General features: G+C 40.7%; 1 protein-coding gene across 1 annotated transcript in view; it reads left to right on the top strand.

Annotated features, from left to right (window-relative positions):
* The first annotated feature begins 1,850 nt into the window (after positions 1 to 1,850).
* UBR1 (ubiquitin protein ligase E3 component n-recognin 1) overlaps positions 1,851 to 25,728 on the top strand; it is a 68,053-nt gene continuing 44,175 nt past the window's right edge. Inside the window, exons 1-10 of the mRNA XM_054161528.1 lie at positions 1,851 to 2,038; positions 11,973 to 12,229; positions 13,838 to 13,916; positions 16,835 to 16,945; positions 20,578 to 20,708; positions 21,694 to 21,832; positions 23,230 to 23,292; positions 23,504 to 23,627; positions 24,610 to 24,717; positions 25,163 to 25,251. Coding sequence (XP_054017503.1) covers positions 1,949 to 2,038; positions 11,973 to 12,229; positions 13,838 to 13,916; positions 16,835 to 16,945; positions 20,578 to 20,708; positions 21,694 to 21,832; positions 23,230 to 23,292; positions 23,504 to 23,627; positions 24,610 to 24,717; positions 25,163 to 25,251 — 1,191 coding nt within the window. The 5' untranslated portion in view covers positions 1,851 to 1,948. The remainder of the gene's footprint in view (positions 2,039 to 11,972; positions 12,230 to 13,837; positions 13,917 to 16,834; positions 16,946 to 20,577; positions 20,709 to 21,693; positions 21,833 to 23,229; positions 23,293 to 23,503; positions 23,628 to 24,609; positions 24,718 to 25,162; positions 25,252 to 25,728) is intronic.

Raw genomic sequence — 25,728 nt, 5'->3', positions numbered from 1 at the left:
TTTGCTGTCTCATAGCTATGCGGGTTTCAAATCATTCTTTTTTTTGGTATTATTTTAAGTCTTTGTATTATAAAGTTTGTACTCTGTTCAACTAGCTTAACTTCTTTGAGAAGTCACACAGGAAGGTGAAATCATATTGGTGGTTCAGATAAAAATATGGCCATGCAAGATGTGTGTCTCACAGCAGAGGAGACCGCAGGCAGCCCTCTCTGTTGTTAGGCACATTTATGGCTATCTGGCAATCACAGTTTCACCCCTTTTGTCAACTGCATCAGAAGCTAGATTATGCAATTGCTGCTGTTGATGCTAAAACTGCCAGTAATGGCAGTCTCAACTTGGCTGTTGTGCAAACAACATTGCTGGTTAGTAGCTGGCCATGCTACTTTAAAAGTTTGAATACAGAATCACAGAATGGTAGGAGTTGAGGGAGTCCTCTGGGGACCACCTAGTCTAACCCCCCTGATAAAGCAGGTTGGCCTAGATAAGGTTGCACAGGAATGTCTCCAGGTGGGTTTTGAAAGTCTCCAGAGGAGACTCCACAACCTCTCTGGGCAGCCTGTCCCAGTGCTACAGGTCTGCAACACGTACAGACAAAACTAGATGAAGCTTTTAAATGATTGTCAAGCTGCTTGATGGCAAAATTCACTTTGTCATCTTGTGCCTAAATCTGTCTCAGTATCTGCATAGTGATTTTAACTGACAGATTTTAATATGCTAAATAATCTGATGTGACTTCTTAAAATGAAGATGAGTGGTAGCTATTCCAGAAGAGCTACAGTGAGATGCTCTTAAGACTTTTGAGAGTACCTGTGGCCAGATCCAGTGAGAAAAATCTACTGAATATACCTGGAAAGCTCTCTGTATCCCATCTGAACTGACAACTGAGGGACATAGAGAAGCTGTTTGGTGACTTGAAGCAGTACGAACACAATGTAAGGAGGTAGTCTGTTTCAAGAGAGATGTGTTTGACAAGCAGTTAGTACACATGCCTGCAGGGTCCAAAGCTGTGGCTATTGGACAGGGAATTGTGCAACTGAACCGGTTTGAAACACTTGCAAACTTCTTCAGGACTTAGGCCAAGTCTGTCACCTATCAGCCAAGTTCCTGTCTTCTACCAGAGCAGCAGAGAATTCTCACAACAGTTCTGTTGTAGCAAGGAGGTGTGGCGCAAAAATGTTGACCTTGGAAATCTGGCATGCACCTAATTAATGTGTTCAGTAACAGCCTTGATGATCTTACTTTCTCCCCCCCTGCTCCATAAAATCACTGTTCCCTCCTGTTCCACAAAGTTCATCACAATTTTGCCATGCCTTAGCCCAAATGGGAGACGTATGCCACATCTGCAGGAGGAGTGTGACTCCACATCAGTGTTTATGAAAACTGCTTCAGCAATTATCTTGATATTAATGCAGACAGCCACACTATGCACTTTAAGTGCTCGCAAATGAACTTCATCCATAGAACTCTGCAAGCAGGATCAACAGATGTTTCGCCTGCCCACAGTCCAGACTCATCCTGGGGAAGTGTTCTGCTTCGGCTTCCCTTAGAAGGCCGGAGGCGCTGCCGGACGGATGCGGACCTCCCCAGTCCCTCACAGCGCCCCTGAGAAAGCCTGGCCGGACCATGAGGACGGCATTTGATTCGCCTCGCAACCTTGAACTACCAGACATCTCCTGCTCTCACTCACCAGCCTTCTCTGCCCTGTCGCCTCCAGCATAAGGAGCACATTCTATAACACCGCCGACCCCTTCCCCAATTCGCCCCCGAACCCAGAATGATTCGGCGCCTGAGAGCATGCGCGCACGTCGGGAGGCGTCTGCGCAGTGTGGCAGAACCGCTGTAGGGGGCGGGCTGTGGACGCGGCGAGAGGCGGCGCGGCGGTCGAGTGGACTGCGGTGGCTCCGTCTGGGCGCTGACGGCGTCGCCGGCCGCGTCCATCGCTCTCAAAATGGCGGACGGAGGCGACGGAGGGCCTGGAGTAGGAGCAGCGGGAGCAGCGGGCGGTCGGATTCCTGTGCGGCCCCAGGAGCGAGCCATGGTTAGAATGCAGCCCTGTGCGGCGACGCGGTTCCCCTATCTCCGTCCTGCTCCCCCGCCGCTAAGCAGGGCTTTGCTAGCCGCGGTGCGTCCCGCTGCCGGCCGCAGAGGGAGCAGGCTTCCCCTGCCGGAGGGGCGGTGCTGGGGAGGCCGAGTCCTCCGTGACGGCTGTCTTCTCCGTGGCGGGGCTGCTGTACGGCGCCGCGGAGGGGCGGGACGCGCTATTGTGCGTCCCTGTTACCGGCGGGTGTTGGCGGCGACACCTGCCGAGGCGCGACAGCGTCGCGGGCTGCGGGGCTGGAGCACGGGGCATGGGAGGACGAGAGCGGCCAGCCCGCTGCTGGGTACAGCCCTGGGCTCGGCGGCCTGGACTGGCTGCGACCCCGGAGAGCCTTGGGCCCGGCGACCCTCAGTCAGACGGCCCGGAGGGAAGCCACTTGGTGCCAGCTCATCGCACCATCTCCGCTTCGCGGTGCCGTGTTTTCTTTTGATCTGCGTAATTAAATCAGATCAAACTTAAGAAAGCGTCAAAGGCTGTCCTGCGTTCTTAAACCATTGTGGCGTATACATGCTTATTTTAGCCTTTTTCTGACCTTACCTTTATTACTAAATGTGACTTTAGTATGCAGGCTGAATGTCAGATTATTGTTCTACAGAGGTGTGAACGAAGCACCAAATAGTGAAACTTAGTGAAGCCATAGATGGCGACAGTTAATTGCTGAACCAAATTACTCTATTTTTTCTATGAATTACTTTAATCACTTAGGGCTTTTATTGAAGCCCTTACAGAGCACAGCTAGGTGCTGAATAACTCTAGTGCTAGTAGGTGAGGGGTATCTGTGCTTTTCTTTGCAACCTTGTGATTATGGTGTTGCCCAAAGGCTTTCAGTTTAAGAAAGGGAGTCTGAGCGGGCAATCAGAAACCTTATGTTTTATGTTAACATTTTTCTGTAACAACTTGACTGTATAGTATGTCAAGCCTCTGGAATAGCTTTGTGATGCTGCACACCATTAATAAACCCAGGAACATATATATATAGGGACATGTTTACTCATGGAGTTCCTCTGGCAGTGCTAAGCCTACAACCATTATTGTGCTCTACCTCTCAAAATTGAAAGGGAATCTGCAAATCCTAAGGATGCAGCCTCTGAATACAGAGCCTTATCTAATGTGGAATGTGACCATAAGAGTATGAATACACATGAATAACATGTGTGACTTTTGTTTTTCTATGTTAGAAACAGCTTGATTTTTGAAGTAGTAAAAAGGTAATTCAATTGCATTATAGTGTCAAAAATGTGACCTTAATCAGACCCTGCCTTCAGCTTGATAGCCATGTATAGAGTCAGAGATACTGAGGGTGGTAGTTGCAATCAGCAGCAAAAGCAATGCAATCAACCTTTCTTTGTTTGGGAGTGTAAGAGGCTGAGTTAGCCTAAGCAATGCATAAAACTGGTAATAGTGGTATTGTGGAAAACAGGGGGAAAGATGCTGAAGAGCTCTTCAGCTCCTCAAAATTGATTGCTGGTCTGGTAAGGTGTCTTATTTTTTATGCGCTTTTAGCCAATTGAGAGTCTTAGTTCCAGAACTACTGTTGTTCCAGGAGAGGTGGGTGGGCATTTGGGCTGTGTTGTCTGCTATATATCCAAGCAAGCTGCAGGAATCTTCATAGGTTGTATGGGTTGAGGGTATTATATTAATGGAGAAGGGGAGCTAAGGGTATGCACAGAGGTTGGATCAGACAGTGTTCCTGAAGTTAGACTACAAACCTGCTTATACTGATGCCTGAGAAAGCTGTAATCTGGAAGTACACCCAGTTTACTGCTGTACTAAAGATGGTATTAGTTAGGTGGAAGTAATGTATCCTGACTGAGCTGTGTTTTCACTGTGCACAGCTGGTTTGAATGTTCTTTCACTGTGGTGCTAGAATTGGAAGTTGAGGGAGTGTGGAGCAGAAACAGCTGGCTGAGTGGAGGGAGCTCCAGCCTTAATGAACTTGTCAGATCTGTCTCATTGTCAGATCGGTTAAATTGACTCTTGCTCTCCTTTTTCCCCTCTGGCTTTGGGTGCTGTGGTTACAGTGCAGCACTGTACCTGGCTGTGGGAATAGTAAACCTTCTCAGTGCTGGGTGCATGATGCAGGATTACCTGAATGGTTCTGCAGGAGCTGGCCTGATTCCACAATGCATGGTGATGACTCAGGTGTTACATTCTTTTGCACCCAACCCGAGTTGGTGGTTGTTTCTGTTCACAGAACTCCAGCTCTTTGGGTTGAGTGACTGTAGTTGGCATTTCACTGCATTAGTTGTCAAGACCAGTCTCAGCCCTCTGCTGTCATGGCTGTATTGCTTCCTGAGGAGACTTACTCTGAAAGAAACAGGGCTGGATTTGGGCTGCACTGCCACTGACCTAATAGTAAGCCCTGTCTACCAAATTTAAGATTACTTTCTTTTCTTTCCCAATGGCATCCACAGTTTGCTTGGCTGGCCAATGGGCTGGACTTGGCTTGTCTAGTTGGCTAGCAGGCTTTGCTGGTGGCCTAATAAAAGCCTGCTTTGCAGGCTGGTTTCAGCCCTTTGGCTGTTTGTCCATCTGTATTCTAAACAAGTTCCACTTGCCTGCTTTGATGTCCGTGTGGAGTGTACAAGCAGGGTTTATATATATAAAAACTATTTCTATAGCTTTTATGTTAAAATAAAGTTTAAATTTTATACTAAATCTTCAAAACCATTGATGTATGTGTATAACTTTTCAGTAATATTTATCAAGAAAAGAGACTTTTTCAGGAGTCCAATCTTTTGTCATCAGTCAGTACTCCTGTACCAGAGGTATAGATGTAAGTGGGTAGTGGTGTAGAAGAAGAGAAGAGCTTAATTATTAGGACATTTCCTTTAAAGGCTGAAAAAACCCAGAGTTTGAATTTTAATCTTAGAAAGCAAAGCATGATACAGGCACTTGTGAATTGTAATGTATGTTACATCTCAAATTGTGTCATTCAGTACTCTTACATAGTTGAGAATACGCATATGAGGAGCCTTGCTTCTGTAGCCATGTTGTAATCAAGTAGTGATGAGGAGGGGATATTTATATGCAAGTCCTTTCTTGAGACTAATGAAATCTCAGTCAGGCATCTTATGACTTCTTCCAGTTTTAGGTCTAGCCTCTTTGGAACTGAACTACCCTTTTCAGACCAGGTGACGTGTCCATATATTTTTACATCACTTTGTTAGGCTAAATTAGTTTAAAAATTAATCTTTAGGTAAACCAGCATATGCTGCTGTATAAGTCTTGAATTGCATACAGTCAAAGCCACTGTTTTTAGAACAGTGCAGTGTATTAGCAGAACAGTGTATAGTGTGCACTTGATCATCATCCAAGAAGTGGTGGAGTCCATGAAGCTGCAACAGGTAACTGGAGCATTGCCATGGGCCTCCTGGCATCCTTATATTTAGCACTCCTCTTAAGTGCTTTCCCTTTCCTGTGGCATTAAACAATGCTAGTTTTTTCTTTTCTCTGTAGTCTGCTTTCACGTTTGCTTATCTTCTTGGTCATTTTTGTGACTTTTGTTAATGCAGGAGTGCCCTGTGAAAGGATCATCTTTTGTCAAGTCGACATTAAATGCACAAATTACGGTGGCTGTAATTCTGCTGTAGTAGTTACAGTGTTGGGAAAGGTTTGTGGCACCAGGGGAAGGTAGCTCCAGGTGGATGTTCCTGATAGCACGCAACTGTGGCTTCTGGATCCCAGAGCAGTGGAGAAGCTAGAGATAAACAGCTTGGGTTTAGTGTGTAAAAAGGAAAGAATGTGGGAGATGCCAAGTGAGTGCTAAGTAGGGGTAGATTCACCTGAAATTTATTACATGTTAATTCAATGCAGAATTAGACTACATATACAATGGGTCTTAAAACTCCTGATAATTGGAACATTGAGTGGTTGCAAGACAAGTTTTAGTACACAGCAGTTAATAAAAAAAAGCAGAGTTTTGCTTGTGTTTTTGTTGGGTTTTCTTCTTCTCCCCCCCCCGCCTTCATATATTTCCCTGGGCACCTCTGTGCACTTGCCCTCATAAACGGAAAACACTCTTGTGATTTTGGAGATGGCTGATTTAAAACTGATACCTGACCTGCAGTTTTCAAGAGCTTGAACATTCTGGCTCTCTGCCTTGTTTACCCAGAAGATGACATGAGTTTTAGCTGTCCAGCTGCTGAAACAGTCACCAGTGATGCTGCTGGTTCTGTCACTGGTTTGCTCTGTTTCAGCTAAACAGGTAGTTGTTGGAGACTACTGGAATAAAGGCAGATTCAACTGTAGACAGTAGTGTGCACTGTTGTTATGAGTCTCATTCCCAGTAGGCAAACACCTGCGTCATTAAAGCATCTTTTAACATTAATTGGCACCCTGCTTTGGCTTAGGGGTCAGAGTTAAAATGATGCGGAGATCAAAGAGTTCTTTTATGTTTTCAGGTCAGAGTTGATGTTTTGTTAGGACAGTGTTAGAGAGTCGACAGTGTTAGAGAGTCGTCAGTGTTATCCATTTTGTGCCATTAGGAAATAACTTCTGAAACCAAACTTGCTTCTTTCAGTGTAAGGAGCAATATGCTGAGCAGAGTAGAACATGGCTGCTACACCATGGAGCCATTCGAGGAATGTCAGGAACAGATACTTTGTAATTGAGTTCCAAATGGTCTTTTTTTGAGTTTATATTCTCTACTGGCTGTACTTTCTCAGAGAATTTGAAACACATCATGACACCTACGTAGTGCTTGTGTGACAGAAAAATAGAGTAAACTCCCATTTTAACACCCTGAAGTTCCTGGGATAGTAGATTCTGTGCTTTGAAAAATTCTGTTTGATTTGAGGCAGGGAAGAAAAATATGCTAATTAATTTCAAGAATGTTAATTGCATTATCTCATGGCCTCTGCTTCTTCTTGCCCAGGTGGCCAAGAAAGCCAATGGCATCCTGGCCTGCATAAGAATAGTGTGTCCAGCGGGAACAGGGAAGTCATTGTGTCCCTGTACTCAGCACTGGTTAGGCCACATCTTGACTATTGTGTCCAGTTCTGGGCCCCTCAATTTAAGGAGGACATTGAGACGCTTGAACATGTCCAGAGAAGGGCAATAAGGCTGGGGAGAGGCCTTGAGCACAAGCCCTATGAGGAGAGGCTGAGGGAGCTGGGATTGTTTAACCTGGAGAAGAGGAGGCTCAAGGGAGACCTTCTTGCTGTCTACAACTACCTGAAGGGTTGTTGTATCCAGGAGGGTGTTGGTCTCTTCTGCCAGGCAATCAGCACCAGAACAAGAGGACACAGTCTCAAGCTGTGCTAGGGGAAGTTTAGGCTGGAGGTGAAGAGAAAGTTCTTCACAGAGAGAGTTGTTAGCTGTTGGAATGGGCTGCCCAGGGAGGTGGTGGAGTCACCATCCCTGGAGGTGTTCAAGAGGGGATTGGACGTGGCACTTGGTGCCATGGTCTAGTAGTCATGAGGTGTTGGGTGACAGGTTGGATTTGATGATCTTTGAGGTCTTTTCGCAGGCTCTTAAGGAAACTGGTTTCTGTGCTGGGCAGGAAGCTGCAGTGTGAGCCCTGTGGCTGCTTGCAGCTGTCTTGAACAGCTCAGAGGCTCTTCTAGCATCCCCGCTCATCCTGTGCATAGAATCAGTAAGGTTGGAAAAGACCTCAAAGACTCCAAACTGTCACCCAAGACCTCATGACTACTAAACCATGGCACCAAGTGCCACATACAAATTAGCCACTTTTACAAAAACTTGGTTAATTTGTAAGTGTGTTTTTTATATCTATATCTATAGCAACTGAGCACTTGATGGGTATGTGCTTGGGTAAAGGAGTGAGTGAGCAGAGGGGAGGTGGAACTACTTAGAGGGTTAATCAAGGTATTAAAACTTTAGTTTCAGTATGTGTGCACAAGAGGACCAAGACAGCAGTCAGTCTGAACTTGGGAGCGTGCTTTATTTGGCAGCTTCTATATTTGTAATGGTTTTGTTTGTAGTTTTATGCAGTTGAATATAGTATACTAAACAGCTTTTGATGCAAGGAGTCAATCACTTCTCTTAGGAGACACATGGTCTGGGATAGGTCTGAGGTTTAGCCTAGTGGAGCTTTTGGAAAGAAGGAAAAGAATATTCTTGTTTCTTTTGTGAATACAATAGATATTTCCTGGGGTGGTATATAGATTGAAGATGTAATTTACTGTATTTATCAGAAGGCAGCCAGCCTACTTGAGAGAGTTCTCTTTTCCCTTTTTCCTTCTTCTTCCCTGCTTCCTGTCCTTCCTTCTCTGGACAATGTTTAAATGGAATTAAAAGCTTTGCACAAGAATGTTTGAAATGCTTCTGAGTTAAGACTGTGTGAGAACCCATTCTACACTTCTGGCAGATTTTCAGGAAAGCTTAGCTCTGTTTCTTGAAGCTATGATGTGTTCTGTTCCAACAACACAGAAGCTAAACTCGCAGCCTCTTGGGAACACACTAAGATAGAAGAGCTACAGACTGGGATTCCCTTGTGCTTTGGAAAGAGAACATGCCAAGAGGTCATGTCCCACACCCCCTATTTGAACAAAAACAGTAACCAAATTTGGAGGACAGCTGGCTAAAGCCATAGTGCAGTATAGGTGAGTTGAAACAAGTTACAGGAGGAACCATGTGTGAGGAGGAACACTGAATTAAGGAGTTAAACTATGATAGGAATAATTTGCTTCTGCTCATCTTAAGTCAAACATAAAATAGGCACATATGATTAAGGAATTCAGTTTTAAGTTACCTTTTTCAATTTGATCTCTTTCTGAGAACCCCTAGTGAAGTCTAGGATCTCATCTTTCAAGGTGGTGTTATGTTTGATAAATTTGGTATTAATTTCCAGTTGCTTTTTTACAATTTGCTGTGTTCGTGGCCCAGCTAAGTGTAATCTTTATTTAAATTGTTGCTAGATAGTTGAGAAGTTTGAACAACTTCTTTAAAACAAGTCAGTTGGCAATTTTTGTTTCCATTTCAATTTGTTCCTTAGCGCTGTGAATATGTGAAAGTAAATACATACCTATGTATTTGAGTGAATGGCGGCCAGCAGGAGCAGGGAGGCCATTCTCCCCCTGTACACCGCACTGGTTAGGCCACACCTTGAGTACTGTGTCCAGTTCTGGGCCCCTCAGTTTAGGAAAGATGTTGAGTTGCTGGAACATGTCCAGGGAAGGGCAACAAAGCTGGGGAAGGGTTTGGAGCACAAGCCCTATGAGGAGAGACTGAGGGAGCTGGGGTTGCTCAGCCTGGAGAAGAGGAGGCTCAGGGGAGACCTTATTGCTCTCTACAACTACCTGAAGGGAGGTTGTAGCCAGGTGGGAGTTGGTCTCTTCTCCCAGGCAACCAGCACCAGAACAAGAGGACACAGTCTCAAGCTGCACCAGGGGAGGTTTAGGCTGGGTGTTAGGAAGAAATTCTTCATAGAGAGAGTGATTGCCCATTGGAATGGGCTGTCCGGGGAGGTGGTGGAGTTGCCATCACTGGGGGTGTTTAGGAGGAGACTGGATGGGGTGCTTGGTGCCATGGTTTAGTTGATTAGATGGTGTTGAATGTTGGGTTGGACACAATGATCTTGAAGGTCACTTTCAACCTGGTTTATTCTATTCTAATGCATATATATTACATGCATGTGTATGTTGACATGTTAGTGATCAGAATGGTGCATGTTGGTCAAATAATGAATCTGTTCTTGATTTAGAAGTTTTGTTAGAATTGAAACTTAGAAGTGTTTCCCTTCAGTTGATGAATCTGCGTTTTCAGGTATTTGAGGATGGGTTGAATGCTTGTTGATTCAAGAAATCAGAGCTGACTGGTCAATTTGCTCTTACAGAGATACTCTAAAATGATTTGAGGACAGATTTGCTCTCCCGCTTGACCACGCTACTTATGTTTTTTCTTTTCCATCAGTACCTACTGTTGGATGTTCTTCCATAATTTTTGATTTTGCAGATCACTGTGAAGTGATGGACTCCCTAAGGGCAATGCTAAGTAAGATTGATGGCCAAAATATCATTAGAAGCCTCAGGCTAGAACTAAACATATTGGAAGTGTAGTGTGGCATATTAAACCATAAAACAAGTGTTTAGAATGACTGCAGTGTGGAACAAATCTTTAACAGATTTTGGGTAGTGGATGTTATTTGTAATCTAGACTGTTTCAACATGGGGTCTCTTTCTTCTGTTTAGATTTTGGATATAGACAGTTTTTTTGTACTTGTTTTGGGTAGACACAGTTGTTCTGAAAACAAATGCACAATTTCTGCATGACCTTTGCAGATCTGGCTTTCACAGTACTGGGACTGCTGCACTTCAGTCTGCATGTGATCCAGATTCTGTGCTTCTCTGATTCGATCTCTCTCTCACCTGCTCCCTTCTTCTCCTTGCTTGAAGGATGTGTTTTAATGAAGAGTAAAGCAAAAGGGGGTTAGAAGGGAGCAGATGAATACTCAGGCTGGGGAAAAAATGGAAATAAATGGTTCCCATATTCATAAATCATAGAATCATAGAGTGGTTCCGGTTGGAAGGGAGCTCTGAACAAGAGGACACAGTCTCAAGCTGCACCAGGGGAAGTTTAGGCTGGAGGTGAGGAGAAGGTTTTTCCCAGAGAGAGTAACTGGCCATTGGAATGTGCTGCCCAGGGAGGTGGTGGAGTCACCATCCCTGGAGATGTTCAAGAGGGGACTGGATGTGGCACTTGGAGCCATGGTTTCGTAGTCATGAGGTGTTGGGTGACAGGTTGGACTTGATGATCTTTGAGGTCTTTTCCAACCTTTCTGATTCTGTGATTCTAGATTATTTTTTTGAGGAGTGTTCTAATTAATGAAGAAGGGAGCTGTAGCCTTACAAATCTACTATTTAGTACATGATCTCTCTCAATTTTGGGACAAAATCAATTGATTCATTTATGGGTTTCATTTTTAATGAGAAATAATCATTATTATTATTTTTCATTTCAAGTAAGATGATGGTTGAATAGTCTGCTCTGAGCCTTCTCCCAGACTGAACTGTTTGGTCATTGTTTTGCTCATTCTCTGCTTGCTGACCTAGAGGAAAGTTCCTTTAGAGCTGTTTGCAAAGTTGCATGTAAATTGTATTTTGGCAAGTGAAAAAAATTAACTTTTTGGCTAGAAATCAAAGGAGACTGTCTTTAGGAGCCCTGATGGGTAAACTTACTTTGTAATTTGCAATGGGGAAAACCAAAAGGTATTCCTGAATAATGAAAGAACATTCAGGCTTGTGGGACAGAAGTACAACAGTTGAAGGGAACTGCTTAAACAGCTGGAACAGTTGCAAGTGAAATTGGGAACTTAACTAAGAACCTCAAGTCACAATAAAAGAATTTGTGTTATTTTAAAAATGTGAAATGGCATTTTAGTGTGGTTTCCCAAGGACATTAAGCTTACATAATCAGTTGGGCTTCTTTCTCCCTCAGTAACTTGAACCCTGATGATGAGTTAAGACTAAATTTTACTGAAGGGTAACAGTTTCAAAGACTGTTAAGTTGTTGCACATTTTGTGACTGTCAGAAGTCTAAAGAATTAATCCTAAGCTAAGGCAGGGAAACCTGCTGCTACTGCTCTTTGCATTTGTCAGCAGCTGAGCAGACATCAAGATTTGTGTATTGGCTGGGCAGTTGGCAAGCATGTAGTTGAAAATGAATTAGTGCATGGGTGCATAGCACTTGCCAACTCTTGCCTCAAGACTGTTTCAGTAGAAGACTTCAAGGGAGCAGAGGTTGTTGTGGTGGGTGCTACAAGGAAAACAGATAATTTCTTGGGAAACAATGGTTTCTTGGGTGTTATTGCTTGCAGAACAGACTTCAGATGTGGAAAAGAGCTCTTGATCCACAGTAGAAGTACTTGCTCCTATTTTCTTCATATTTACATGTTTGTTTACTTTTCTTGTAGTGGTGCGATGAAAGATTCAGCTTCCAAGCTGCATTTTTACAGTCCTTGGCAAAACATGTGCCAAATATTTACTCAGCTGAAATGGACCCCTTGTTGGAGAAACAAGAAGAAATGGTGCAGGCAGCAATATTGTACCCTCTGGAATGTTACCTCTTTGGGGAAGACCCAGATGTATTCCTGGAGAAACTACAACAGAGTGGAACCTCTCAGCTCTGTGGGAAGGTGTTCAAAGGAGGGGAGACAACATACTCTTGCAGGTAAGACTGAAGGTATGTTGCTGTAGATGTTACTACATGACATAATAAAATTAGTTGTGCTGCTAACTAGTCATTGTTTGTGTCATGGTAGCTATTTGCTTAACTGACAGTAACACATTTCAAACTCCTTTAGTGTGAGGAAGACTGCCTGTGAGAAGCAGGCTCTGGCAGAGAAATGGGGGAAGGAGATGGTAAAGATACTGAGGGTATACTGAAAGCCATTGGTTAGAAGGATGGGATCTGTTCCTGAACTGAGGGAGAGCAGGCATAAAAGCCTGTGTGCTATGCAGTACTCACCCTTTCAAAGCCTAAAACTGAATCCAGTGTTTCTGAGCATAGTCAGTCCTTTGCTTAAGCAGTAGCTATTTTGACCAATGATCCTTTTTACTCACCCCATTTTTCCTCCTGGAGTATATTAAAGATGTCAGTCCATTGATTTGACACAATTTAGTAATTAATATGAATACAAAAATACTCATATGAGTAGTATGACTGGTAATATAGTAATATTTAAAAGCCAGAGGTCTTTGTGATGTAAAGTTTGCAGCTTTGTGAGCAACTCATTAGTGTTAATAGAGAGTCACAGAACTCTTGAGATTGGAAAATTATTCTCTTGTTATGCCATATTGTAGCTTTCAGCTTATTTTAAAAGCCTAGAAAATGTCATAAGAGTTACCAAACGAATGTTAAGGATGAAGAATCCAGCCTTTAGCGTTTATTAAATGCCAAGATGAAAACTCCCTGCAAACTTCACAAATTGCACTGTAAGGTTTTCATCATACTTAAACACACTTTTCAGCTTTTTCTAGGCATGGTAGTGTTGTGTACGAGTGGAGAGTAGTCTTTAAAGAAGTCCTTACATGTTTGCTAGGTGCTGCATGGTAAATGTGACATGGGAAAACAATGTGTACAAAGGAAAACTATCATTAAGGCAATTTAGTGCTGCAGTAGCAGGAATCATTCTGTTCCTACTTCTGCAGAGTTCTTGTATGATACTGAAAAGAAAAAGCTGGGTTTCTCTAAGGGGGTCTCTTTTTTGTTTGTTGTTGGAGTTCCCTGCAAAAATTTGTTGGCATTTATACAAAATGCTGTACTTACTACTGCAACTGAAGCGAAATGTGCATTTGCTTTAGGCTTCTAAAACGTTTAAAATAGCAGACACTGAAATACTAAGATCTAAATATCTTAAGTGGGTCATTCTAATCTAGCAGGAATTCGTGACTGACTTTTCTAGCTTTCAAAATTGCAAGAAAATTTACTCAGTAGAAATGTAGCAAAAGGTTCATGAGCAAACTAGCTACAGGTTGTTGAAAACAGTAACACAGGTTACTTGAGAGTCCTTGTGGTTTTTAATGGCTGCTTTTTCTTGGCAAAACCAGAAACATGTTAGCAACAAGTTTTCTCAGTGAAAGTCAAATGTGTCTGAAAGAATCTAATAGGTTTGTGTAAGTGGTTCAAGCCTAACAAGACTGCCTTTCATCTTGTGACACCGAGTAGCCAACGTTATTGTAGTTGGAATCTCAGTGTTTTTTCAGGGCAGCGATTTGTGCATCAAAATTTGATGTGTTTGTTTTAGAAAGGTTTTTCAGTTTCAGTTTTCTATTGCAGAGACTGTGCAGTTGATCCAACTTGTGTACTCTGTATGGACTGCTTCCAGAACAGCATTCACAAGAACCACCGGTACAAGGTAGGAGAAAATCTTTTAATTTGCAATTTGTACTTGGAGCTTTGGAGAAGATGTTTTGAGGATATAATAAACTGCTTATAAATCAGTAATAATTATATATTAAAAAAAAAGGATTTGCTAATGAGTTGATTATTTTTATCTTGTGTTTCTAACTATGTAAAGCCTCTTCTAAGAGCAGTAACTTTCTAATGCAAGGGGCAAGGGAGTGTTTGTGAATGCGTACAGTGTAAATCTCTTTGGCAGTATCACCAGATTGTATGTCAGAGCAGTAAGTTGTGACTGAAAATGACAGTCCTGAGTCCTGTTGGTACTCCCTGCAAATTTAGAATGAAGGCCATTAGTTGAGCACTAAGGTTACTGATGCAGTCCCTAATTTTCCACTGTTCCTCCACCTCTGCATAAACTACTTTGTGCTTAGCATGGGCTATGATGAAGTTAAAGCAAACATTAAGCATCCAGTTTTTTACTGAGAGGACTCTTCTGGAACTGGATCATCTTTCTGATATCCTTTTGATTCTCTTTGAGCCAAATCTATGTTATCTTTGAAGAGCCTGCTTTAATCATGGGAATCTCTCTAAATAATTCTTAGCTAACTCATGGCCCAGACCATCATCTGATGTTTTGTTCCCAGGCCCCATTTGTTTGCCCTCTTCATTGTGAACTGTGTAGTTTCAACTGCCTTGCAGGCACAAATGGAAAGCAGTATATTGTCACTTTTAAAGATGGTCTAACTCTACCACATGAGGCAAGAAAGTGTCCAACCTGATGTAGTCCATGATTCTATTATGTATTCAATGTAATTATCTTTCATAATTAAAAAAATTGGGTTAATGTTGGTTTTTTTGTGTTTGTTTGTTCTGCTTTTAACTATTTCTTCAATTCATTGACATGGTGTCCATAAAGAGATTTGTTGTGCTTATATTGACAGTTGGTCATAAAACCCCTTCAGTGGGTATGTTTCATAGAATTGTGGAATTATTTTGGTTGGACAAGACATTTAAGATCATTGAGCCCAGCTACTATGTTACTCTACCAAGTTTGGTGTTAAACCATAGCCCTTATCTCGACATCTCTGTGTCTTTTAAACACTTCCAGGGATGGTGGTTCACCCACCTCCCTTGGAAACCTATTCCAGTGGTTGATAATACTTTCTGTGGAGAGGTTTCTTCTAATACCCAGTTTCAGCCTCCTCTGGTGCAGCTTGAGGTCATTTCCTCGTTTGTCCCTTGTTAGTAGGGAGAAGAAACTCACACTTATCTTGCTACAGCCTCCTTTCAGGGGGAGGAGGTCTCCCCTCAGCCTTCTCTTCTCCAAACTGAAGAACCTGTGTTTTCTCAAGCACTCCTCATAAGACCTGTTCACACCCTTCACCAGCTGTCTTTCAATGAGAGAGATTGGAAGAAGGTCCTAGCAACCTCAAGAATAACTTGGGACTAAAATACAGTATTCTGCTTCTCTGTGGAAGCCTTAGTACACTGATCTGAAAATGTGTTGTCTATACCGATTCCAAGACTTAACAGAACTACTTGGATAATGTAAATATAGCTTCCGTACACACACATACACTTACAGAGAGGTAAGATGAAAACCAGAAGAAATACACAATAGTGATTACAGAGCAATCTAAAAAATACAGAATCTTTATAGATTGATAGACTAATATAGGTTGGAAGGGACCTAAGGAGGTCACCTAGTCCAACCTCCTGTTTAAAGCAGATCTAATTAGATCAGGTTATTTTAAAACCTTTCAAGCAACTAACATACTTTTGTCTGTCTTTTTATTGGGTTGCTTAGTATTTTTATTATTATTTAAAGATTGAGTATGTAGAGTAAGGTAAGGATGATTATTTCTGAGTTTTGCCTGAACTTTTTGCCAAAGTGAAGGGTCAGAATTTGTGTAATGTGAAGAAGCAAGAATGCGTTTATATGCTGATTATATCTTATTTTCTTTGGTTCGAAGTGCAGGTACTATTAAATACCTGTTTAATATACACACATTATTGTTCAGATAATTTTAAGACTTTACCAAGTAATTTGTGAAGAAGGCATTAAAAATACTGTGTGATTTTAGTAATAAACTCAGAAATCACTGTGTCCAGTTCTGGGCCCCTCAGGTTAAGAAGGACATCAAGACACTTGATCGTGTCCAGAGAAGGGCAGCAAGGCTGGGGAGAGGCCTTGAGCACAAGCCCTATGAGGAGAGGCTGAGGGAGCTGGGATTGTTTAGTCTGGAGAGGCTCAGGGGTGACCTCATTGCCCTCTACAACTACCTGAAGGGTGGTTGTAGCCAGGAAGGGGTTGGTCTCTTCTTCCAGGCAACCAGCACCAGAACAAGAGGACACAGTCTCAAGCTGTGCCAGGGGAAGTTCAGACTCGAGGTGAGGAGAAAGTTCTTCACTGAGCGAGTCATTCGTCATTGGAATGTGCTGCTCAGGGAGGTGGTGGAGTCACCATCCCTGGAGGTGTTCAAGAGGAGATTGGATGTGGCACTTGGTTCCATGGTCTAGTCATGAGGTCTGTGGTGACAGATTGGACTCGATGATCCTCGAGGTCTCTTCCAACCTTAGTGAAACTATGTGATACTGTGAAATTAGATTTTTGCCATTCATTAAGTGTTTATTCATCAGGTATAGGCTTTTCCACCTACTTTCTAATTGCATACTGTTTTTGCATTGGCAACTGTAATTCTTATTTTTTCTGGTCAAAAAGTTTGTTCCCCCCTCCAGTAAGTCTCCCTTTATTTAAAAAAAAAGGAAAAATCTTGTGGCAACTCCCATTGGTTTTGCAGTGCCTCTTGTATTCTGTGAGGAGGTATTTATACTTGTGTTTGATCCAAGTAATGCATATTTGTATTTTTCTCTCTTTTTTTTTGTTTGTGTGTGCACCTGTATCCTGACTGAAATGCACGTGTTGCACAGATGCATAGCTCCACTGGAGGAGGATTTTGTGACTGTGGGGATACAGAGGCATGGAAGGCTGGACCACTGTGTACCAAACATGAGCCTGGAGCAGCAGGTTCTGCAAAAGAAGTAAGAACATTGCTTGCAGAATAAATTTTGCTTATTCTTGTGTGTGAAACGGTTGTGTAATTTACACAGCGTGTCCTACTGAGTCAAATCAAGATTTTCTTGGTTTGGATTTTTTGAGTCAAACCTGTATATTATAAATCCTCCAAACAAAGGGCAAAAGTAATGAAACAATTCTATCTACCTGTTCTGTGCGTTTCTGGCTTTGAAATGGAATGAAAATTGCAGTGTCTTGCACTTTGCTTATGTGTATTAATCAGTTGTTATTTCCAAGTAATTGTTTTCCTAGCAGTTAATAAATCACAGATGATTAGTTGATTTAAATATTATTTGTATCTTTTCCACATTATTTACCTTTTTGGCCAGTTGCTTCTGGTATTTGATCTGTCACTATGACTAGATAACTCCCTAAGCTTTAAAAATAAGCTCTTATGCTAGGATGTCTCATGCTTATTATACCTGATAAAGCCGCATATAAGTAGTTCTTAAAGCAGGCAAATCACTTGTTTCAGGTAAATTTGGGTGGGTTGGTTGGTGTGTTTGTTTTTAAGAGCCCTGCCTTCTGGGATAACCAGGACCAAAAAAAACTCAGCATTTGCCATTGCAGATAGACACCTAACTCCTCCTGGGTTTTGTTGCAGAAGTGCTGTTCTTTATGATCTGGCAAAAATGAAATGGAAAATGAATAAAAAGCACTGGTCTTGCAGAAAAAGGAGGTTCTCCTTTATTTCTTCAGTCTGAAGAAACCTGAATCTTGATGGATTCTGAAGGCAGTAAAAATAAAAATAGCTGAAGCTCCAAGAAGGGGTCATCTGATTACCTCTTGGAGCTTGTCACTGTGAAATGTTCACCTGCTCCTGCTACAGTGAAATCTATTCTGCTGTGCAGTACTTATCCTTAGGTACTGAGCTGTCAGTGTACGTAGATGCTTTACTATAAGGGGCAGAATTTCAACCACTACATTAATGAATTATAGCAGTATATGAATATATACTATAGGTAACTATTTGGTAGATTGCATTGTACAACCATCTTCCTTTTTCATGATGAAGGAGCTTGTCAACATTTGGACTACCTCATAGTTTTTTCTGTTCTGAGAATCAAGGACATTTATAATGTAGGAAGTTTCTCAGCATGTAGTGCTTAATAAAAGAACTGAGTTGCATTTGGAAGAGGTGTCTTGCATGTTTCTTTTCCAGCATGTTTTCTGACAATACAGAAATATATCATGCTTGTCAAGCAAAACCCACACTTTTCTGGATGGTCCTGAGCAGTATTCCTTTAATGCCTCTAAATGCAGAGGGTATATCATGCTAGAGTGTTTGTAAACTTACTTTGATCAGATAGGAACAAACGAGGTGTATGTTTGCAGTATGTTTATCTGCTGTGCCCAACAGGAACTGGCTGCTATTTTTAAAAGGTAGATTAAGTTTAGAGTATGATCTACAGCATGACCTCCTTTTGAAAACAGGCCTTCAGTAGAGTCCAGGTTTCTAGCTACAGCATTAAACACCAGAGTGTTCAGCATGTCTGAGATTTGAGGTGAGCATTACAAAAATACAGTGTCTGGACAAAAATACTAATTCCAGCTTGCATCACCCAAAGCAACCCAGCTTTACACTGGTATGTGTGTAATACAGTGCTCAGTAAGGTAATAATTCATTCTAGAATTACCACTGCAGGCTTTTAGGAGTCATCTGCTCCTTATTGGTTCCAAATTCGGGTCTTCACTACGCTGGAAATACAAGTTTAGGCTCGTTGCCTAAATGTATTCTCAAACCCAGAAAAGTTTAAGAATTTGTGTCTGAAAAGGTAAAAATACTTCCCAGGCACTTCCTTCCCCCCACCAGGCAAATGTGGTTGTTGCTCATTTTTGAATTTTTGACATCTCAACAAGCTTCTGCTCATTCTTCCACAATTCTGTGTTCTGAAGCTTGGTTTGGAGGCAACTTGATTTTAACCCTTTCACGTTGCTCTAGATGTGTCTTAATTTCACTTTGCTGTGACTTCTGGTTTTGTGGATGGGATTAGAGGTGTCATTGAATTACCTGCACTTTTAATAGCTTAAAAGTCTGACATTTGATTTCCTTTTGATTTCTTCCACAGACTGAAGGAGATAAGCATGTCTTACTACAAGGCTCTTGTTTGGAGTAGCTGTTTTCTTCCAGCTCTGTTTCAGATCTGTTTTCTTCCAGCTCTGTCTTTTGCTTAATGCTTGAAAAGCTGAACTCTGGAAATATTTTTGGGAAAAAAAAAAGTAATAAAAAAAATCAGTTTATTTGCAACTTAGTTCTGTTCAATAATCCTCAGCACTTCAGCTTTTTTCTTTCTGCTCCAGACTTTATGATGATGATAGCTTTGTCAGTCTGGGAAAAAGTAATTACTCCAAACATTTACATTCTTAATTACCATGATCTAAGAGCTTATCTAATATTATGTACACACAGTGATATTTATAGACCATGATTTCATTGGCAGACTTTTTAGACTGTATGCTTGACTCCAATTGACTCTTCCAATGCTTATCAGGTCAGAAAACTGTTCAGAGTTTTGGAAGCAATTGGTAGTGTGAATGCATTTTTACTAATATTCCACTGCGTTTTCAGCTTTTTCTGTAATATGGACACAGCAAGATTTTCCTTTCCTGGAAGTTTAAATGTAATTTAATAATGAATAAATATAATTATTCAAAAACATAGTTCTTTAGTATATTAAGCACATCACTCTGTACTTTTATGTTTAGTATGTCAGGCTGTACGTTTTGGAGGTGAGCACCCTTTGTACTTTGAGATTAGAAGCCTCACCTAAAAATCTTAATTCTTGGAAAGTATCTTTTGTTTCTCATCTTTTCTCACTCTGGAGAACACATACATATTCTGATTTTGTAGCCAGTTGGGGTGATCCTAAAATGATAAGAAACTTTGTGTAAATGCTCTTGAAAACACCAACTTCTATTTCTGCATCATTTTTGTATGAAATTATTTGATTTGGTTGTGCCGACACTAGTACCATTATAGGCCATTTGCATATGCCAGAAAGAAGGTTGTATGTGAAGAAGCTCATCAGAACCTTAGGACTGAAGTCTTCTTGGCACCACATTGTTGCAGTGTGTGTGTGTCTTGTATTTGGATATTGATAGCTTCAATCCTAAGTGCAGATTTGGTAATCATTTGCTTACAACCTTAATTTCTCTCCTGTTTCAATGCTTATGGAAAGGATTAATAATGTTATGTGATGTCAACAATTCACTTAAAGAGCTTTTTCCAGGAGGATGGGAAATATGTGGGTTCACAGGGATATTTTGGATGATTTCTAGCTCTGGAATGGGATCTCTGAAAAGAAGAGATTTTCTTGCAGCTATTAGGGTTCTGTTCAAGGAGTGTCATAAATATTTGATGGAATGTCTGTACAGAGCAGGCAAATACCTTTGTAAAGAAAGCTCTTAACCAGCTTTTTGAAACTTAAAAAAGTTTTATAACACATCTGGTGAGACTTTTCATAGTTTATTCCTAGATAAAAACTAGATAAATTAAAAAAAGAGGTTATAAAACTGTCAGAATACTACTAAGAGCCCCTTCCCCCCCCCAACTTTCTTACTTTTGTTTTCTCTATTAATATTATTTTCTGTTTTGCAGAATTCAGAATGTCAGTTGAATGAAGAAATTATGGAGCACTCTAGGAGAGTGTTTCCCTCTGTGATAAAATACATTGTAGATATGCTTATATGGGAAGAAGAGAAGGAACTGCCTCCAGAGCTCACAGTTAGGTAAGGAGTACTTTCAGCTTTCTCTTCATGGCATTAGAAACTTTGAGAATTTTTGCCTATGATCTGTATTATGCTCATGCAAATATTAGTTCCAAAATCCTTAGGGAGAAGGACTTGGGGATATTGGTGGATGAAAAGGTGGATATGAGCCAACTATATGTGCTCACAGCCCAGAAAGCTATCCTGGACTCCATCAAAAGCAGCATGGCCTGCAGGTTGAGGGAATGGGATTCTCCCCACTCCTCTGGTGGGACACTACCTGAACTGCTAGGTCATCAGCACACGAAATACATCAACCCACTGGACTGGGGGGATCCAGAGGAGGAGCACAAAAATGATAGAGGGCCAGAGCACCTCTGCTGTGAAGAAAGGCTGATAGTGTTGGGGTTGTTCAGCCCGGAGAAGAGAAGGCTCTGGGTGACTTACGGCAGCCTTTCAGTACTTAAAGGGGACCTATGAGAAAGCTGAGGACAAATGCTTTAGTGGGGTCTGATGCACCAGGGCAAGGGTCTGAACTAAAAGAAGGGAGATTTAGATTGAATATAAGGAAGAAATTATTTACACTGAAGGTAGTGAAATGCTGGCACAGATTACCCAGAGAGGTGGGAGATGTCCCATCCCTGGAACCATTTCAGGTCAGGTTGGACAAAACTCTGGGCGGGCTGATCTAGTTGAATTTGTCCATGCTTACTGCAGGGTGATGGGATTAGATAACCTCTACAGGTCCCATTGAACCCAAAACACTTAATGATTCTATGAAAATGGAGAAAGATGGTTGAATGTAATGTTAAAAAGACAAATGGCATCAGAAAACAGCAGAAAGACAAAACAATACTGGAATAATTAAATGGCTTAAAATCACTTTTCTGCGTGGCACATGGTTTCTGCAGCTTTCTCTGGTATAGATGGTGAGGTAGAGTGTATTGGACACTATTTACAATTTAATTTTTATTCTTATGATGACTTGTTGGCTTTTTCCCAGTAGAGAGAAAGCAGACAGCTACTACTGTGTCCTTTTCAATGACGAACATCATTCTTACGATCATGTCATCTATAGCCTGCAAAGGGCACTAGGCTGTGAACTTGGTGAAGCCCAGTTGCATACCACTGCCATAGATAAAGAGGTTAGTGCATTTTGGGTATGAGAGTGAGTCACTTTTTAATCACTAAGAAGTATTACTAGCGTCTCTTGATCATAAAATCTTTCTGGGGTGCTGGAACAAGTAAGTAGATAAAGGCATGTGGCAGAGTAAAAACTTTCTTGTAAGAAGTGCTGATTAAGTTAAACTATTAACTTTTCTTCTTCAGGACAAAAATTCTGTTTTTTGAGAAAGAAAGCAGCATGTCTATCTGAGGTTGTTCCTTTGATATTTGCTACATTTTCTTTCTTTCCTTTTTTTTTCCTTCAGCTGAGATGAATAGTATTATTTTAACAGTATTTGTCTGGAAAATGTACAAGTCAGCAATGTGCAGATTCACTTATTTAATAAGAGAGGTAACTTAGATTTTGCAAGAGTTAGTACTTCTGCTGGCTCAGACTTCATTTGAAAAGTCTTCTTCCTCCTCTCTGGAGGGGAAGCATGATCAGCGTTTGAATTAAGTTAATTGCAGTAATAGTTTTTACGTCACAAAAGCAAACAATTTACCTGTTTGCACACAGAGAAACTTTGTCTGTAAGTCTGTATATATTACTATATTTACATACAAACCCTCCTGCTAACATCAGACTTTTTTTAATATGCAAAGGCTCTGGTTTTGTATTTTTCTGGCAGTGAGAGGTTATTTGCATGTCATTAGTGTCAATCTTACGTAATTGCAAATCTTGCCAAGCAGGTTTCCTAAAATATGTTTATACATGCATGCTTACAGAGGAAGGCTTCCATTATGAAGGTACCTTTGATAGGAACCTAAATTTTCTGTCTAGAGTTGATCCCACTTGTTTTACAAAGCACATGCTACAGCACAGGTTGAGGTTATATTGTTTTAATTGTAGCACTTCCACTGCAAACAGCTACTTCCTCTCCTCTTGTGTGAACTTCTGCTGTATAGAAACCTTGTTTTGGAAGCTTCTATCTCTGATTTCCTCTGTGTGGAATTCGAGGTCTAAGCTGTACCTGTTCTTGGCTTTGAAAGAGCTATCAAACCCATGTTTATTATATACTCTGCTATTTCATATAGAGAAGAAAGTAGTAGTAGGAAAGATGGTAGAAGAGCAATTCAGTGTGAATGTACTTTGTGCTAGGAAGAAAGTTAATGCAGTTTGTATTTAAAGTGTTCTCTGTTTTAATGGGTATGTGAATTTTCCTTCTCTATTAATATTAGGATACCTAGACTTTACTTTCTTCTGTAGCTTTTTTTTCTAAAGTTCATGATGTTAACTTTGACTTGCTTCTAGATGTCTAAAAGCGTCATAAGTGATGTTGGTCCCCGTTTTGCTTTCATATATAAAACACAGTGGGGATCAGGCTTGTGACAGACTGAGATTTATATTGGTTTCATGCTCAATGTTTTCTTTAAACAGGGTCGTAGAGCTGTTAAGGCAGGACATTATGCATCTTGTCAGGAAGCAAAAGAAGAAATTAAGGTAACCTAAAAAATGTTTCTCATTTAAAAAAGAAATCAACATCACTATTATTAATACTGAAGACTTACTGTACAGCTTGCTGTACAGTCTTTATCTTGTTCTGTGCTGATTTTTTTTTGTTTTCTTGGGAGAATTATTGGGTGGTAAAGAGCAACATAAAAATCTGTATTATCTTTATTTTATATTTACAAATATTTTACCTGACTCCTAGAGGCATTCTGAAAATGTTTCTCAACGACCACTTCACGTGGAGGTTCTGCACGCTGACGTCATGGCTCACCAGAAGTTTGCCTTGCGCCTTGGTTCTTGGCTGAACAAGCTTATGAGCTATTCCAGTAAGTATAACTGATTTCTGTTATGGTAAAGCCATGTCAGTAGTTGAATGACTAATTCTCTGAAAGAAATGTCCTTAGTAGTCTTATAGATGGTATTTCATAATTACTTACACATTCTTCCTAGTTAGTGAATAAATACAGTGGTATGAGTGCTGATGTACATCAGTATGATTATGAACAGCAGTACTTCTCTGTTCCTTCTTGCTAAAATGCATGTCTCTGCTTGCATGAGCTACATCTGTTCCTCTGTAAGTTTTGTTTCAGCATCATATGCTCTACTTTACTGACTTCTCTTGCTTAAAATTTTTAGCTGCTTTTTCCAGTGCTAGATGAAATCTGCAGAGCATCTCCAGATGGTCCAGAATATCATGCATCCTCTGCTTGAATTAATTTCTCTTTAAGATTTGATAACTGTGATTAATTAGTGTCAGTAAAAGCAAATAAACATGTGGGTGTTTAATGATGCCTGTAGTTTTGAAGACAACTTATGACTCTGCTAATACCGTTTCTGTTAAAAACCTGAGTGGTGTTGTACCTGCGTGACTTGCACGTTGATCTCCAAACGTGCTTCAGCAAGTACTGTATGCAAGAAGGTATGCACCTACCATGTAATGTTCATATAATGTTCTGAAACTCCACAAGAGTTTGACTTACAGGGACCAGTGTAGACTTGCCTAGCCTGTGCATTTCTGTGTTGATATAGTGAACTCTTCTGATGGATCTGCTTTGCAAAACTGCCTAAATGCTTTTCATTTGAAACTACTCTTCTGCATCAGTAGAGTTATTAAATGAAGTAGATAATAACAGTAAGCAAATAGTTGAAGTTCATGGGCATATATTCACTGAGTAAATGGTTAAAAAATAATTTGTACTTATGTGTGTTTTAAATTTGCTTTAAGAACGGAATTTTGTGATTTTGAATTTCTTGGCTCACTTAATTACCAAAAAATTCTTGTACAGATGAATAATTTTATCTCTGTAGGTGACTTTCGCCAGATCTTCTGTCAAATATGTCTTCAAGAAGAAGCTGGATCTGAGAAGCCATGCTTCATAAGCAAATTGATGCTGTGGGATGCAAAACTGCATAAAGGTTTGTGTATCCATGTTGCTGTAAACTGAAGAGGCAAATTAATTTTCCATGTGTAGAACAAATATGTAAACGTAACCGAGTTCTGTGCAGGTGGAGTTAAATTTCTTTATAGTTCCTATATTACAGGTTTTATACAGCTTTTATTTTTACAGCTGAGATAAATAATTGGTGTTTTGCCTCCTAAATCTTTCCTGTTTAATGTATTTTGAAGAATCTTTTCACTAGAGGTAGCCTGAGTGACTTGATGCTTACCCCATGTTTTCAGAGCATACTAGTAAATGTTAACAGTCCCCCTCTGCATATTAATGACTTTGTTCATATACTTGGTAGCCATTTCAAGGCTTTTAATGATCTTAAATTATAACTAAAAAATCTGTTCCTCTTTTCCACAAAAATTTGCATCTTAGCATGGTGAAGTGACATGCATTGTGTTGGCTCTTCACAGGGGCAAGGAAGGTTCTTCATGAGCTTATCTTCAGTAGTTTTTTCATGGAAATGGAATACAAAAAACTTTTTGCTGTGGAATTTGTGAAGGTAAATAGTGGTTGGTTTTAGGTTTTATCCTTTGAATTTTTACTAGTTTTGTGGAATTTCCCCCAAACCTGAGAACTGCTTCAGCAACTAGCTCAATCTTTTATAGTGTACTACTTCCAGAGTAATTGGTTTGTTCTGTATAATCATGTAGGTGCATAGGCTCATTCTGAGCGCAGTATTGTTACTAGCTTATGTATCTTTTGAGGTGGCAGATGAACTGCAAGGAAACTGTTCTTTTTAATAGTTGGATACAGTAGTTAATAAATACACAAAACAGGAGGCAGAGTATTGTGGGGTTTTTTTTATTGTTTTAAGGTGAGACTTTTCAATCCTCTTAAAAGTAGTAGACATTTGATTTGTTTTGCCTGGACTGAAACAAAGCAAAAAGACTTACATTGCTCCTCATACACATCTTTCATAGACAGCTGTTGAATGACTATCCATGGAGTTCACTGGAGGAGGAAGACTTACTAGGAA

This window comes from Dryobates pubescens, chromosome 5, assembly GCF_014839835.1.
Source record: "Dryobates pubescens isolate bDryPub1 chromosome 5, bDryPub1.pri, whole genome shotgun sequence".
Taxonomy (NCBI): domain Eukaryota; kingdom Metazoa; phylum Chordata; class Aves; order Piciformes; family Picidae; genus Dryobates; species Dryobates pubescens.
The sequence above is the reverse complement of the archived record's forward strand: the minus strand, read 5'-3'. Positions and strand labels throughout refer to the sequence as shown.